The following is a 13273-nucleotide window of genomic DNA, read 5'->3' on the forward strand; positions in this document are numbered from 1 at the left end:
TGTCAAGTGACGGAACTTGCACTGAACCTCCCCTAACGCATTAAAGGTGAGGAGAGGAGCTCATTTGATTGGTGAAGATCTGAATCGGCTGTATTAATGCCAGTCCACGCCTCGTCTCCCACTCACGCCTTCTTCTCCTCCCTCTTTCCCACTTGCGCGGGTGGGAGTGACGGGAGGTGTGCCTGCGCGAGCCTGCGCGGTGCACGAAACTTGCAAAGTCCAGGCGGACACACCCCGTCGGCGTGGCGCAGGTGCGCTGAGTGCTGACTGCGCCTGGTCTACGAAACTAGGGCCCCTAATGTTTAAGAGTCCACATTTAATTCTCTTATTTTGTTTTACTACATCGGAAGTGCTAATTTTTATTAGGTTTTCATGTGAAATCTCTCTTCTGTTGGACCAAATTAATTTGGTTGGTCGGGGGACAGACACCGTTCTTATGTGGTTTTGGTTTTGGGTGGGTGACTGCTCTAAAGGAGGCGCAGAGAAGTGTGTAAGACTGCAACTCTTCTTCCTGGTCTCAACACTGGTTTGTCATGTTTTAGGACTACCAATGAGATCAGAGATGTTTCTAGATAGGAGAGCAGCTCCATCCAAAGTGGGGTGGATGCCATCTCTCCTGATCAGACCAGGTTTTCCCCAGAAAGGCTGCCAATTATTAACGAAGCCCACATCTGGACACCACCTCGACAGCCAGCGGTGGAAAGATGACATGCGGCTATACATGTCATCACTAGTAAAGTTTGGCAGGTGACCAGAGAAAACTACGGAGTCCGACATCGTTTTTGCATATTCACACACCGAGCCAACATTCATTTTAGTGACCTCCGATTGGCGTAATCGGGTGTCATTAACGCCGGCGTGAATAACAATCTTACTGTATTTACGTTTATCCTTAGCAAGCAGTTTCAATTGAGCTTCGATGTCGCCCGCTCTGGTCCCTGGGACACATTTGACTATGGTCGCTGGTGTCGCTATTTTCACGTGTCTCACTATGGAGCTGCCAATGACCAGAGTTGGCTTCTCAGCGGGCGTGTCGCTGAGTGGGGAAAAACGATTAGACACGTGAACATGGTGGTTAACCGTGGGCTTCGGGTTAGAACTATGCCTCCTTCGGACATTCACCCAGCCTCCCGGCTGCTCGGGGTTTGCCGGGGGACGGCTAGCTGCTACGCTATGTCAGTCCGCACCGTGTACAGCTAGTGTCAGCTGGCTGGTTACAGCGGTAGCCGACGGAGGATTGTTGGTGCGGAGCCGTGCTTCATTTATCCCCGCCTCCAAAACAAAAAGTGAACTACATTTATTACATGTACCGTTATCGGTAAAGGAGGCAGAGTAGTAGCTGAACATCAGACACACCGGGCAGGAGAGAAGAGAAGGAGGACAGGGAAAGAGAGAAGCCATCGTAGCTGCTAGGCTAGCTGTTGCGCTAAAGTAGCTAGTAGAGATAGCGCGTAAACAACAGCAAATTTAGCGAGGCAACTCAGAGAGTGAGCGATGTGTCTGCTGAAGCAGGGATAGCGTGTGCTTAGTTTAAACTTGCCGGTAGTAAGCCGCTGAACAGGGAAACTACGTTAAATTAACAGAGTTAGGCTAGAGAGAAAAACACAGCCTGTAGCGACTATCACGGAGAAACAGCGAAAGGCGCAAATCGCTTACCGTCAGAGAAGTCTCGCGAGGATTCAGGTCGCGAGGATTCATTCAGTGTCCTCGGTGTCATCTGAATGAAGGAAAAGTGACAATTACAGTTAAACATTTTAGCTGTTAAATGCCACATGCAGTAGTAGCTAATATTAAGAAATATGTTGTGCTTTTTGAATACAGAAGTTACATTTGTAATGGTGTATTTTTATTAAAATGTGGTATTATTTGTGCGGTAAGATTAATTACTGCATAAATCAATTTAGATTATTAAGTAATAAATTCATTTTAAGATAGCATGGAATAGATCATATAATATGCTGTTATAATCAATTGGATATATAAAACCTGTTTTTAAAAAAAAATCCATTCCATCATTTGTTTATTCAGGTTGAGCTTAGACCGAGAGCAGACGATGACACCCACTCCAGCTCAACCTATAGTGTCAGGTATTGTGACACTCATGCCAGGCATTATTGTTGTTGTTGTTGAGTTTCCGCGTGCCAATTGCTTTGGGCTGGGCCTAGTCAAAGTCCACGGCCGTTTTTTAGTCCCAGTCCGTCCCTGGGAAGGTCCGAATCCTGCGGATATTGTAGAGGGCAAATCTGCAGGATCGGGCCACAGCAGTGATGTTGGGGGTGCAGGATAGTTCGAGGATTACACCCAGGTTCCTCGCAGTTGAGGAAGGTAATACTGTGATGCCCTCGACAGTGACTGACAGGTCCATGCGGGGGCAGTCTTTCTCTGGGATGAAGAGGAGTTCGGTTTTATTCAGGTTAAGCTTGAGGTGATGTGCAGTTGTCCAGACAGAGATGTCAGCCAGACAGTCCGAGATGCGAGTTGCAATGTAAGTGTCAGAGGTTGGGGGAAAAGAGAGGAACAGCTGGGTGTAATCTGCGTAGCAATGGTAGGAGAATCCATGCGATGTAATAACAGAACCTAGTGATCTGGGGCCTCATTTATAAAACGTGCGTAGGATCCTTACTAAAAGTGTACGTACGCCCAAAAGCCAAAGTTTGCGTGCGCCAAAAAAAAAATCGGATTTATAAAACTGTGCGCACGCAAGCTGTACGCAATGTTCCCTTTATAAATCACAGGATCACCTACAAGTGTGCGTACCTGAATCCCGCCCTGTACACGCCCACATTTTACTATATTAATGAGCCGGCATGCAATCGTTTCCGTGTGGTGAATCACGGCGACAGGTCAGAAAAATAGCTAAGAAATGTAACTTTTCAGAAACGGAGAAAGAGACACTTGTTGGGGAGGTGGAGGCCCAGAAAATAATTGTATTTAGTGGTCACAGCAGCGGGATCACAAATAAAAAGACGCAGTGCGAGTGCAACACATTGCTGCTGCAGTCAACGGCGTCAGTGGGAGGGAGCGGATGGTGATCTGAAGGTAAATGACATCTTTCTGCTCCTAACATGGATTTAATGTATTGCTAGAGCATTTGAGGAAGTTTGATTTTGATGTGACTTTGACGGGGATTGTGTCCGAAAAGGAGGGGGACACAGACGCGACTGAGACCAGAGGTATGATCATACCTCTGGTCTCAGGGTGAACAGATTTTAAACTTTTATTGTATATAAAACAAAACGTTAAATAGTTTTTTGTCCTTCCAGAGTCTGCAGCGTTGGGCGTAGAGGAGGGTAACGGTGAGGAGGGTGATGTGAGGAGAGTGACGGTGAGGAGGGTGATGTGAGGAGGGTGACGGTGACGGGCCCTCGGCACAGCGTCCGGGTCCGGCGCAAAGCAGCAGCGCACCCCGGACGCATGGCACATCAAGTGGTGGGGTGCTCACTGATGCCGTCCTGCAACTTCAGCGAGACACAATTGCCGCCATCAACAACGTTGCAGATGAGCTACGGCAAACACGCACTGTGTTTAATAAAATAATACGTTTACAATGAACATTGATTGTTGTCTTCCTTATATTACAAACGCATAACATCCTCACGGATTCTTGCGCCCTGTTGATACCCCTCCAGTCGGGCAGGGGGCCGAGGCTCATCATGCTGGGGACTCTACCACCTTTGCCAGGTGGAGTCTGCCTCCTGATGTTCGGTAAAGTTGCGCTCTCCACGCTCCACGACTGAGCGCGCACGAGCGTGCCACTCATTATAGTGCATTTCCTCTGCGCTCTGGTGGTTTAAAAACGAGGATAAGTGTAACAATTATACGATGGCTTAATGGCTGTATGTATGTGCGTTGATGATATATGCACATAAATAAGGAGAATATTTAGTTATTCCCGCTGTGTTCTGCAGTGATCTAATGGAAGGTGTTTATTGTATACTGTATTACATGCATTTGGGCCGTCTCCTCCTCCTGCGGTGACAGCGCTGATTCAATATTTCAAAAATGATTTCGACTTAAGATACAAGTCTGATTTTAGAAGGTGTTAATATGAAAAAAACTATCACTCATTAAAAGCGTCAAAAACATTGCTGGAGTTCATCCAGGGTATATACAGGAATCCTGAAGCTAATTTCAATACCTTTTTAAGACTTTTTCAAGACCATCCCAATATTTTTTAATACCTCACCGCCACTTCAATATGCAACATTTACATCAGACACTTTTAACTTAACAGTTTTAGTTTGTGATAAAGACTACAGACCACTAAGACCACTATGGTACAACAGAATTCAAAATAGGCTGGGACTCAAGGGCAAAGTTTTATAAAAAAAAAAAAAAACATTGCTCCACTCTCAAAAAACAACAATCAGGACAGTCATGACATGTTTCTTTTTTGTAGATTTGTTGAGCGACTCATCAAACATTAAGACGAACTGTCCAGCCTTGTTGATTGTGTTGATGAGCTCCTGCTTGAAGTATGGTGCTAAGCCAAATCGTATAATGTAACCAGATTTGTCCTTACCACAAGCAAAAGTCTTGGCTATGTCTGAATCGAGAAACATGGCCCTGAAAACGTCAGCCAAGTTTTCGTTACTGTTCAGCGAGTGGTGTTTCTGTGCTGTGTGGAGACACCACAACACCTCCGCACGCAGCGTTGCCGTACCGCCCAGCGCCACCCTGATGTCGGCAGAAAATGCGGAGGCAGAGTGAGCCGAGGTCGTAGCCGTAAAGTTAGGTTCAGGTGTGGCTGCCGGTGGTAGTGTGACGGCACTAGGTTGTGGTAGTGCGGCTTTGTGGCTAGCACAACACATGTGGGACCTTAATGCCTTAATTCCCATAGACACGATGTTAATCCTCTTCTTGCACAGTGTACAATATGGACTCCGCAAACTTGCACTTCCCCATGACCGTTCACCAAGCCTTCTCTTCTGTTTTTTCGCGCTGAGAGCGTCATGTGACATAGGTGCGTTCGTAATAGGTACTGGGAGCGCCAGAGCGTACTTTGTAAATTTCCGAGTGCACTCTGGCGCTCTCGGAGACGGTTTACGAACGCACCCACAATAGCGTAGTTTTTTATGTACTGGTTCATCTTTGTTTTTTAAGGAAACAAATACATTTTTACACGTTCACAATGTTTTTAGGATCCAAACTCTTGGACAGCGAATTCAGAAAAAATACCTTCAAAATTTAAGACTTAGTAAAGTCATGATAATACTTTTTTAATACTTTTTAAGGGTCTTAATTTTCCCAAAATTGATTTATCACCTTTTAATACTTTTTAAGACACCGCGGATACCCTGTCATCATGATAACACAGATCTAACGTATGATATGGTGTGTAATTAAATGTGTGTGAGTCATCAAAAATATATAGTTCTTCTCACGTTTACTGCTGATTCCCTTCCAGTCTCCAGAATATGCGTACCGGTACGCATGCCTCAGAGTTTGCTTACGGGTACGCACACTTTCCCGTCAAGTTTGGTTTTTATAGATCACAACATTGGCGTGGAAAGTGGCGTACGCACGTTTCCAGCCCCGTTTTGTGCGTACGTAAGCTTTATAAATGAGGCCCCAGGCCACCTTCTTTCATTGCTGCGTAGTCAACTTCTGATGCTCATATGCACATTGCCCATTGCACTTTTGGCAGTGGACGGGGGTCAACATGGGTACACTGACTGGTCTGTGGACAGGGGTCAGCATGCGCACATCATAATGACATCATCAGTCTTATTTACTTATTCACCACACTTATTCACCCGTCAGTGGCTGATAGGTGTAAGACATGGTATAAGACCATTTACTCAAGGCAATTTTTGTTTGCGTATATTCATGTAAAAGATGCAGATTAATCAACACAGACTGAGCTCTACTCTCTCTGGTGCACTCTGTGTCCCTCATCAGTGAATCCTGTCACAGTGAGATAGTGGTGTCTCCCCCTTCGGCTTCAGTGATTGAATAGTTTTACAAGATTCACTAACGCAACAGATGAAGATCATCTGGAAATCCACCACACTAGGTAGATGTATACTGGGAATTTCATGAGGTCACTAAACCAATTGTACTTGTAAGAAAAATAAAAGTGAACCTAATCCAACATTAACAGGTGAGAATTGAAGGAGTCAAATTCATTCCTCCTCAGGGGTCTGATCAGGCTTTTAAAACTGCCATATGTATCAAATGAGAATGTAAGATTTCTTCTCTTTCAGTTGCCAATAAGGCAGGAGAAAGCAACCGACATCCGCTGGCCCGCTTTACACGTGAGTTAAAAAAGGGTTTATCCTTTTTTCTATATCAATTAATTGTTGTTATAATGGAGGTGGTGTGATGGTTAACTCTTTAATAGCTGGACCCCTGAGCAGACACCTTGGCAGCAGCTGGTCTCCTTTGAATCCAATAATCTTTTGTAGCATGCTGTGTGTGAGTCACCTGTAGCAAGCCAACTGTATGACTGACCAGATAATATTCTGTTCCTGTTCAGGAAAATAAACGGCTGCCTATTCGACAAGTGAGCCTCCCATGCTTCATTATAAACACGCAGAGTCTAGAGGTTTTCTGAGCCAGCCAGCAACATTGAAGTGCAGCTGAGCATGGTTACTCTCCAAAAACACAATACAAATGTTTACTACACAAGTCTTGAAGCATCATACATTTCCTGTGACCGAATTGGAAAACTGGAGAAATGTGATATTAAACTTTCAGTTATTCAATAAACATCAGGCAAATGTTGAAATGGAAATGTTCATCAATGAAACTTTGTAGAATAGCAAAGTTACCATGTCTACGTCCATCTTCTTAATTCTGATTTGAAATTGTAGCGGGGAATTGAAGGCATGCCCTTTTTAATAACGAAAGCTGTCACTCTCTAAGTTTTCCAATGTCTTCTTTCTGAATGTGAGGAAGGAGTCTTGTCTTTGACCCAACTTGTAAGGACCTGTCTGATTTAGGGAGGAACATTGATAAAAACCTAAAATGTTGAAGAGGTTCATGTTGTTTTGTAATAAGGCATATATGGAAAAGCTAACAAAGCTTTGTTGGTATGGATTTTTTTAGGCTCATGGTCCCAGAATGCACTATGCACTGCTGTCACATCTGGCGTTGGTATTACTGAACAAAGAGGAATCCCAATTGACCCACGCAGCGCTGAGGAAATCTTGGCTGATGAACTGCCTATCCCTGATGGTCCCGACGCCATGGAGAAGACTGCAATCAGGTCAACTACACACTCTAAAACAACACACATACAGAAACACAAAGTTGCAAACATGAACTGACCTTTGTTTCTCAATATCATTATTTATAGCTATATAAATGTATCAACCACATGCCATATGAGGACATTTAGTTGAAGTCTGATGCTGTGTTCATACCAAACACAAAGCAAATTCTCCTTCTGTCATCACTGATGTCCTGATGTTATTGGGTCAGTTCAGTCTCATTAATAATGAATGCACAGTGAAGGATTCACAAATGTATTTTGTGATTTATATATAAATGACTCTCTTCTCACAAATACATTTCAATACACACACAAATGGATGTGTATGTAAAAATGGCTGGATTCACGAATGCATTTGTGACCCGCCACGGCAAAACCAGCAACAAGTCGGGTGGGACGAATTTGCGTAAACAACGAAATAAGCTTTTTTTTTCTTCAAAATTAGTGATTTTTGTTTTTTGCGCAATATGCAAGTTGAGGTCATGAAGAAGTCACTCCATGTTTCAGATAACAGTATTGGTTGCCTTAAAAGTATACATTTTGTATTTGTAATTTTGGAAAAAATCTGCCGTTGTCTGTCTCTTTGCTGGGGCGGTTACGGCGATGCAGTTCATTTCCATACTGATTACCATTGGCCATTCACGCGCTGTTGTTATTTTTTTGGACAATCAGCTGCACGTTAGAAGCGAAACACATGGCTACTTATTCAGCGCCTGTGTCGGCGCAGCGGCGGAGCTGGAGCGGAAGATATCAGACGCTATATCTACGGTTACATTTCAACGGGACAAAGACAGCGAAATGGAGGAAATCCGTAACATTGACTGCAAATGCTACGGAAGAAGAAAGGAGAACTCTCTCCTTGGAAGACATTGATGTAGCGACAAACTTTCTCAAGAGCTTATGTACAGCATACGGATGGATTCGGAGATGACTGCATCCACCAAAAAGCTACAGACGAAAAGAAAGTCCGCCCGGACCTCTGATTTCATCGGAGCGAACGAAGTCTGCAGGAATACTTTTCAGTTTCTTATCGGGTGAGTTTCCGTTAACATCCAAGTTATCTACTTGGCATAGCTAGCTAAGCTAGCTCAGTACTGTTGTTTCAAAAGTATATGCACATCGAAACTAAGCTGTAATGGGAGATTTTTGGCTCGTAATGTGGGCATCTGATTTAACAATAAGGTGCCAAGGGGGCTGTTGGCATTGCTTGAATTGACTGTGATGCTAATAGTTTAGCAACTAGCCTACCTGAGGACAATAGGCTAGTTGCTAAATCATTAGCACTAGCTACTTAGACGGTGCCTGTTAGCATGACACATGATGTGATACTTCTTTGTTTTCCTTTTCAGAATTGGCAAAGACACCCTGACGGATATAATCAAACACTTTGAGGAGAATGGGCTTGGACTAAATTCACTTAATTCTAGTACTGACTGTACTGTAGGATTTTTTTCCTCCACTGTTTACATTGTACACTTTAAGCATTTCCATTTCAATAAAGTACCTTCTAATTCTGATCAGTCCAGTAAAGTGCTTAATGAAAATAACACTACATCAACATTACCTACATGATAACTGCTTTTGATAAGCATTGTTCAAACCACTACAATACTTTCTGCCCTGCAGGCTAACAGATACCAGATATCACTGAGTGGCATCTGTAGTGGGGGGGGGCTTATCTGAATGAGATGCAAATGAGCACCATTGTGTTTCCTTTCTGGCCAGGTGAGGGGAGGTGAGGTGAGATTTGCAAACTTTGTGGCCAATTTTCAAATATTATCATGTGCTTTCCATGTGTTGGACATCATTGGAAAGCTTAGAAACTACTCTTTCAGAATCTATGAATAACTCAAAATGCCCCAAGTTCGACTTGTTCCTGGTTTTGCCGTGGCTGGTCACATTTTTTTTAACAAGGAACTCTCTGTAGCCAATCAGATGCCTCCCTCGTTTTCAGCCAATCGCATGACTTCATTCCTCACCATGGGCAGAGCACAGCTTTTTCTCTGTGCATTTTGCGCATGTGTGTTAGCTAACTAGTTAGCTATATAATGCTTTTAGACAACGGATCATATGCTAACTTAAAGGCGCTATATGTAAGAATGTGGCCAAAAACGATACTACACTCAAATTCAAAACACTGCGGCGAGTCGTATCCGTCTCCCCCTCCCCTCCAGACTCGAGGTTGCCAGAGCTGTTGGCGTATCCAAACGCGCCGAAGGCGGCCGGACAGCGGAGTAACAACGTTATTAATTTTGATCGTAGAAACAAACGTTAGCAGCACAGCTCGTAACAGGACGGTGCTAATGCTGCTAGCGTTAGCTGTGCTGCTAACGTTTGTTTCTATGATCGAAATGAATAACGTTGTTACTCGACAGTTCAAAGTATTCAAAATGTCCATCCCAGTCAAGCTATGAGGCTAACTTAGTTAGCCAAGCTCAACTTACCTGTCTAGGAGAAGAGTCAATCCTGCATCCGATTTCAAATTCCTCTCAGCTTTCAACAGTCTCCACCGTTCAAATGCATCCCCTATATAGACCCTTGCTTTGCGTTGGTTTTTATCTTGGCGTTTTTGTGAATCATAACGAGCTCTTTTGGGTTTTGTTGCCTCCGCCATTGTAGCTCAGTCGAAACTGGCAACCCGTGGCTGCTCGGCAGCTGAGACTCTACTGACTGCAATGATTTGTAGACGCCGGTGGGTGGCGCCACGTGCCAAAACATGTTTTCAAAACATAAACATGATTTGCGGTCCGCAAAAGATTTTTTTAAATGCGAATATTTTGGCTGTACTGTTGTTGTTGGTGAGTTCAGTATGTTATATGATCATTATTCCTGAGTCTCTATGACATATTAGGATGATTTTACAGCCAGTTGCTTTAGATTTCTTACATATTGTACCTTTAATATGATCCTACTAACATCAGAAAACATAACCTTATCTGTAATTTGCTTGCTAAAGCTTACCTGTTGTTAATGCATGCAAAAATAAGTTACAAGCAAACCATAATAACTAATAGGTAAATTGCTTACTACATTGGTTTCAAAGTACTGCCTATAAGAGCTAGCTAATGGATTTAGCTAGCTACAAACTTGTCAATAATGTTGGCTTGAGAGAGAATAAAATAACTTTTTAAATACGTTTTGTACTTTTACCGAAAAGCAACGCATAAAGCGCAGAGAAAGAGCTGTGCTCTGGCCACGGTGAGGTACCCCTCGTGGGAATGCAGTCATGTGATTGGCTGAAAACGAGGGAGGCATCTGATTGGCTACAGAGAGTTCCTTGTTGAAAAAAATGAATATGTGAATTCAGCCATGTCAAGAGAGTCTCAAAAGTCCGCACACAAATACAGACCAGTTCACACACAAACGCAAACAAGTTCACAAATGAAAAGCGTCTTTTAAATTCAAGTTTAACAGTTTGTATATAAATGTAACATCCAAATACATTTTTGATGAAAATTGCAAATATTGTTTTAATTCATATATTTATGGATTTATATTACATTTATTTAAAACAAGACATATTTGTGTGTGGATCAGAAATGTCTTTGTGAACCTTATTTTTGTTGATGGATTTATTTCACATTTTTACTAATATCCATTTGTGTGTGTGTATTGAGATGTATTTGTGAGAAGAGTCATTTATATATAAATGACAAAACACATTTGTGAATCCTTCTCTGTGGATTCATTATTAATGAGACTGAACTGACCCCATATGATGTTGCTGAATAAGAAATGGATTAAACAAATCTTGGATCAGTCTGTGGTCACCTTTAAGATAGCAGCTTACAGTATATTTGTCCAGAGACCAGACCAGACTGAATGTGGAGAAACCAGAGACATCTGTGGTCCAAACAACAAGGTCGCTGCCGTATTTATGTCTAGATGACCTCTTTTGGAGTGTTGATGGAGCAGCTACAATGTTAGCATAGCCTAGCATCCATAAATCTGGACTTCATTCAGAAAACACACATTTTAAAAGTTGTTAGCTTGTTGTCTTGCAGACAGACCTAACAAATAATAACTTCAGACTTTTCACTGATCACCATCAGTTATTTCAGCATCCTTTTCATCTGGTTATTGATATTACATCACAGCTTAATAGATTATTTTGGATTTATATAGCTGTGGTAAACCAGCAGGCATTTGTTTTGCTAGATACAGTGAGTTTCCCGGCATATCTGGGACTTGTACATGTACAAAGCAGCACTGTGGTTATTTCCGCCATGATTGATGAAATATTGTTGGTGTCTACATGGAAGTATTTAATTCATTTAAAGTGTTTTATAGGATTTATAGTGTCATATGACAACAAAAGACACTTTACACATTGAGCAGGATCAGAACATGCTCGGACGGAGCCACTTGGAAGGCTGAGCAGGGACTGCAGGTTGTTGAGACTCTGGCGAGGCAGGGACTGCAGGCTGCTGAGGCTCTGGCGATGCAGGGACTGCAGGTGGCTTAGGCTCTGCTGATGGAGGCACTGAAGATACAGAGGCCCCACTGATGCGGGAACAGCTGACTGCGAAGACGCCGCCAACACAGGAACTGGCGACGAGCAGACCCCCGGCAGGATGCGTGAAGCAGGGGTTGGACGGTCCCCCGTTGGGATGGGAACGGGCAACGAGCGGACACCCAGCAGGCTGCGTGGAGCAGGCGTCAGAAGGTCCTCCATCGGGACTGGTGATGGACAGACCTCCGTCAGGACTGGTAACGGAAGGACCTCTGTTGGGACACGAACGGGCTTGGTGACTGCGAGCAGCGCCTTTTCCTTGAGGTCGGCAGTCGGGTAGCAAAGTGCTGGTCAGCCAGCTGGATGCTCCTAGGCCCTCCCAGGGCCAGGCAAGTATCCAGAAACAGGTCAGAGCAGGAATTCAGAGGCTGTTTGACTGGAGAGGGTGATGGCCGGGGATCAGGAGCGGAAACAAAGTCTGTAACCCAGCTCCTTAGCTCGCTTCAGGGCCGACTCCCTCTCCTCCTATCTGTGTTCTGCTTTGAGGCACTGGAGGTCGTAAGTAACCTCATAAGTCTCTAAATCAACTCAAATCAAAGCAGTCTCCACTTGACGCGGTCGAATCATTCTGTCATGGTTTGGGATCGGGGGAACAAGGGTGGATCCAAATGCAGGTGTAGATGAAAAGGTTTTAAGGCAAAAAATATTTATTAAACTATCAAGCAAAGTACAACTTAGGGAGACCACAAGGAAAAAACAGCATTAAAAAAGAAATGATAAATCAAAACCACAAAGGGACACGGGCAGCTGGACACAATCCACGAGAAACAGGGTGGTGCAGCATGCAGGGAAACGAACAGCCATCTACGGACATACAATGACCCGACAGCAAGACAGGGGAAACACACAGACTATATACACAGCAGAGGTGACAAGTAACAAAGTACAAATACTTTGTTACTGTACTTAAGTAGATTTTTCAGGTATCTGTGCTTTACTTGAGTATTTATTTTCTGATGACTTTTTACTTTTACTCCCTACATTTTTCTACTCCTTACATCGTAAAAACAGACTTGTTACTTTAAAAAAAAAAAAACCTCCACAGATGACGACAATACGTAAAAGCATACGTAAAAGACGTGATGAACTCAAGAGGGAAAGAGGGAGAAGAAGAGGGCGGGGGGGACAGGTTACCGCAGGAAGAAGTCGAATGAGTGAGGGAAGGTAGAGACGGTAGAGAACTTGTAATGTAGCAGCGACATGGAGGAAGGAAGCGAAGCAGGGTCTGGGAGTATTGCCGTTGTTGTCGGCTCCAAAAAGGACTCATGGCGTATGCGCTGTGTCCTGTGTCAACACGAGCTGCTGGCGTGATTATTCTTGATTATTCTGTCTGAACTTTTTTTGTTTAACAAAATTATCAAAAGATGTATTGTGTTTCATTAATGGCAAAAAGGTTTTCATTTCAGAACCTGTACTTTCTTACTTTTACTTGAGTTAAGGAGTTGAATCAGTACTTCTACTTTTACCAGAGTATTTCTTTACACATGTATCTGTACTTCTACTTAAGTACAGAATATGAGTACTTTCGCCACCTCTGATACACA

The 13273-nt window shown here is 43.4% G+C and overlaps 1 protein-coding gene across 1 annotated transcript in view; it reads left to right on the plus strand.

Moving 5' to 3' along the window:
• pde1ca (phosphodiesterase 1C, calmodulin-dependent a) overlaps positions 1-13273 on the plus strand; it is a 190595-nt gene that overhangs the window by 39834 nt on the left and 137488 nt on the right. The window contains exons 2-3 of the mRNA XM_084033837.1: positions 6207-6257; positions 7051-7210. Coding sequence (XP_083889963.1) covers positions 6207-6257; positions 7051-7210 — 211 coding nt within the window. The remainder of the gene's footprint in view (positions 1-6206; positions 6258-7050; positions 7211-13273) is intronic.

The sequence above is a fragment of the Eutrigla gurnardus genome, assembly GCF_963514095.1.
Source record: "Eutrigla gurnardus genome assembly, chromosome: 18".
NCBI classification, from domain to species: domain Eukaryota; kingdom Metazoa; phylum Chordata; class Actinopteri; order Perciformes; family Triglidae; genus Eutrigla; species Eutrigla gurnardus.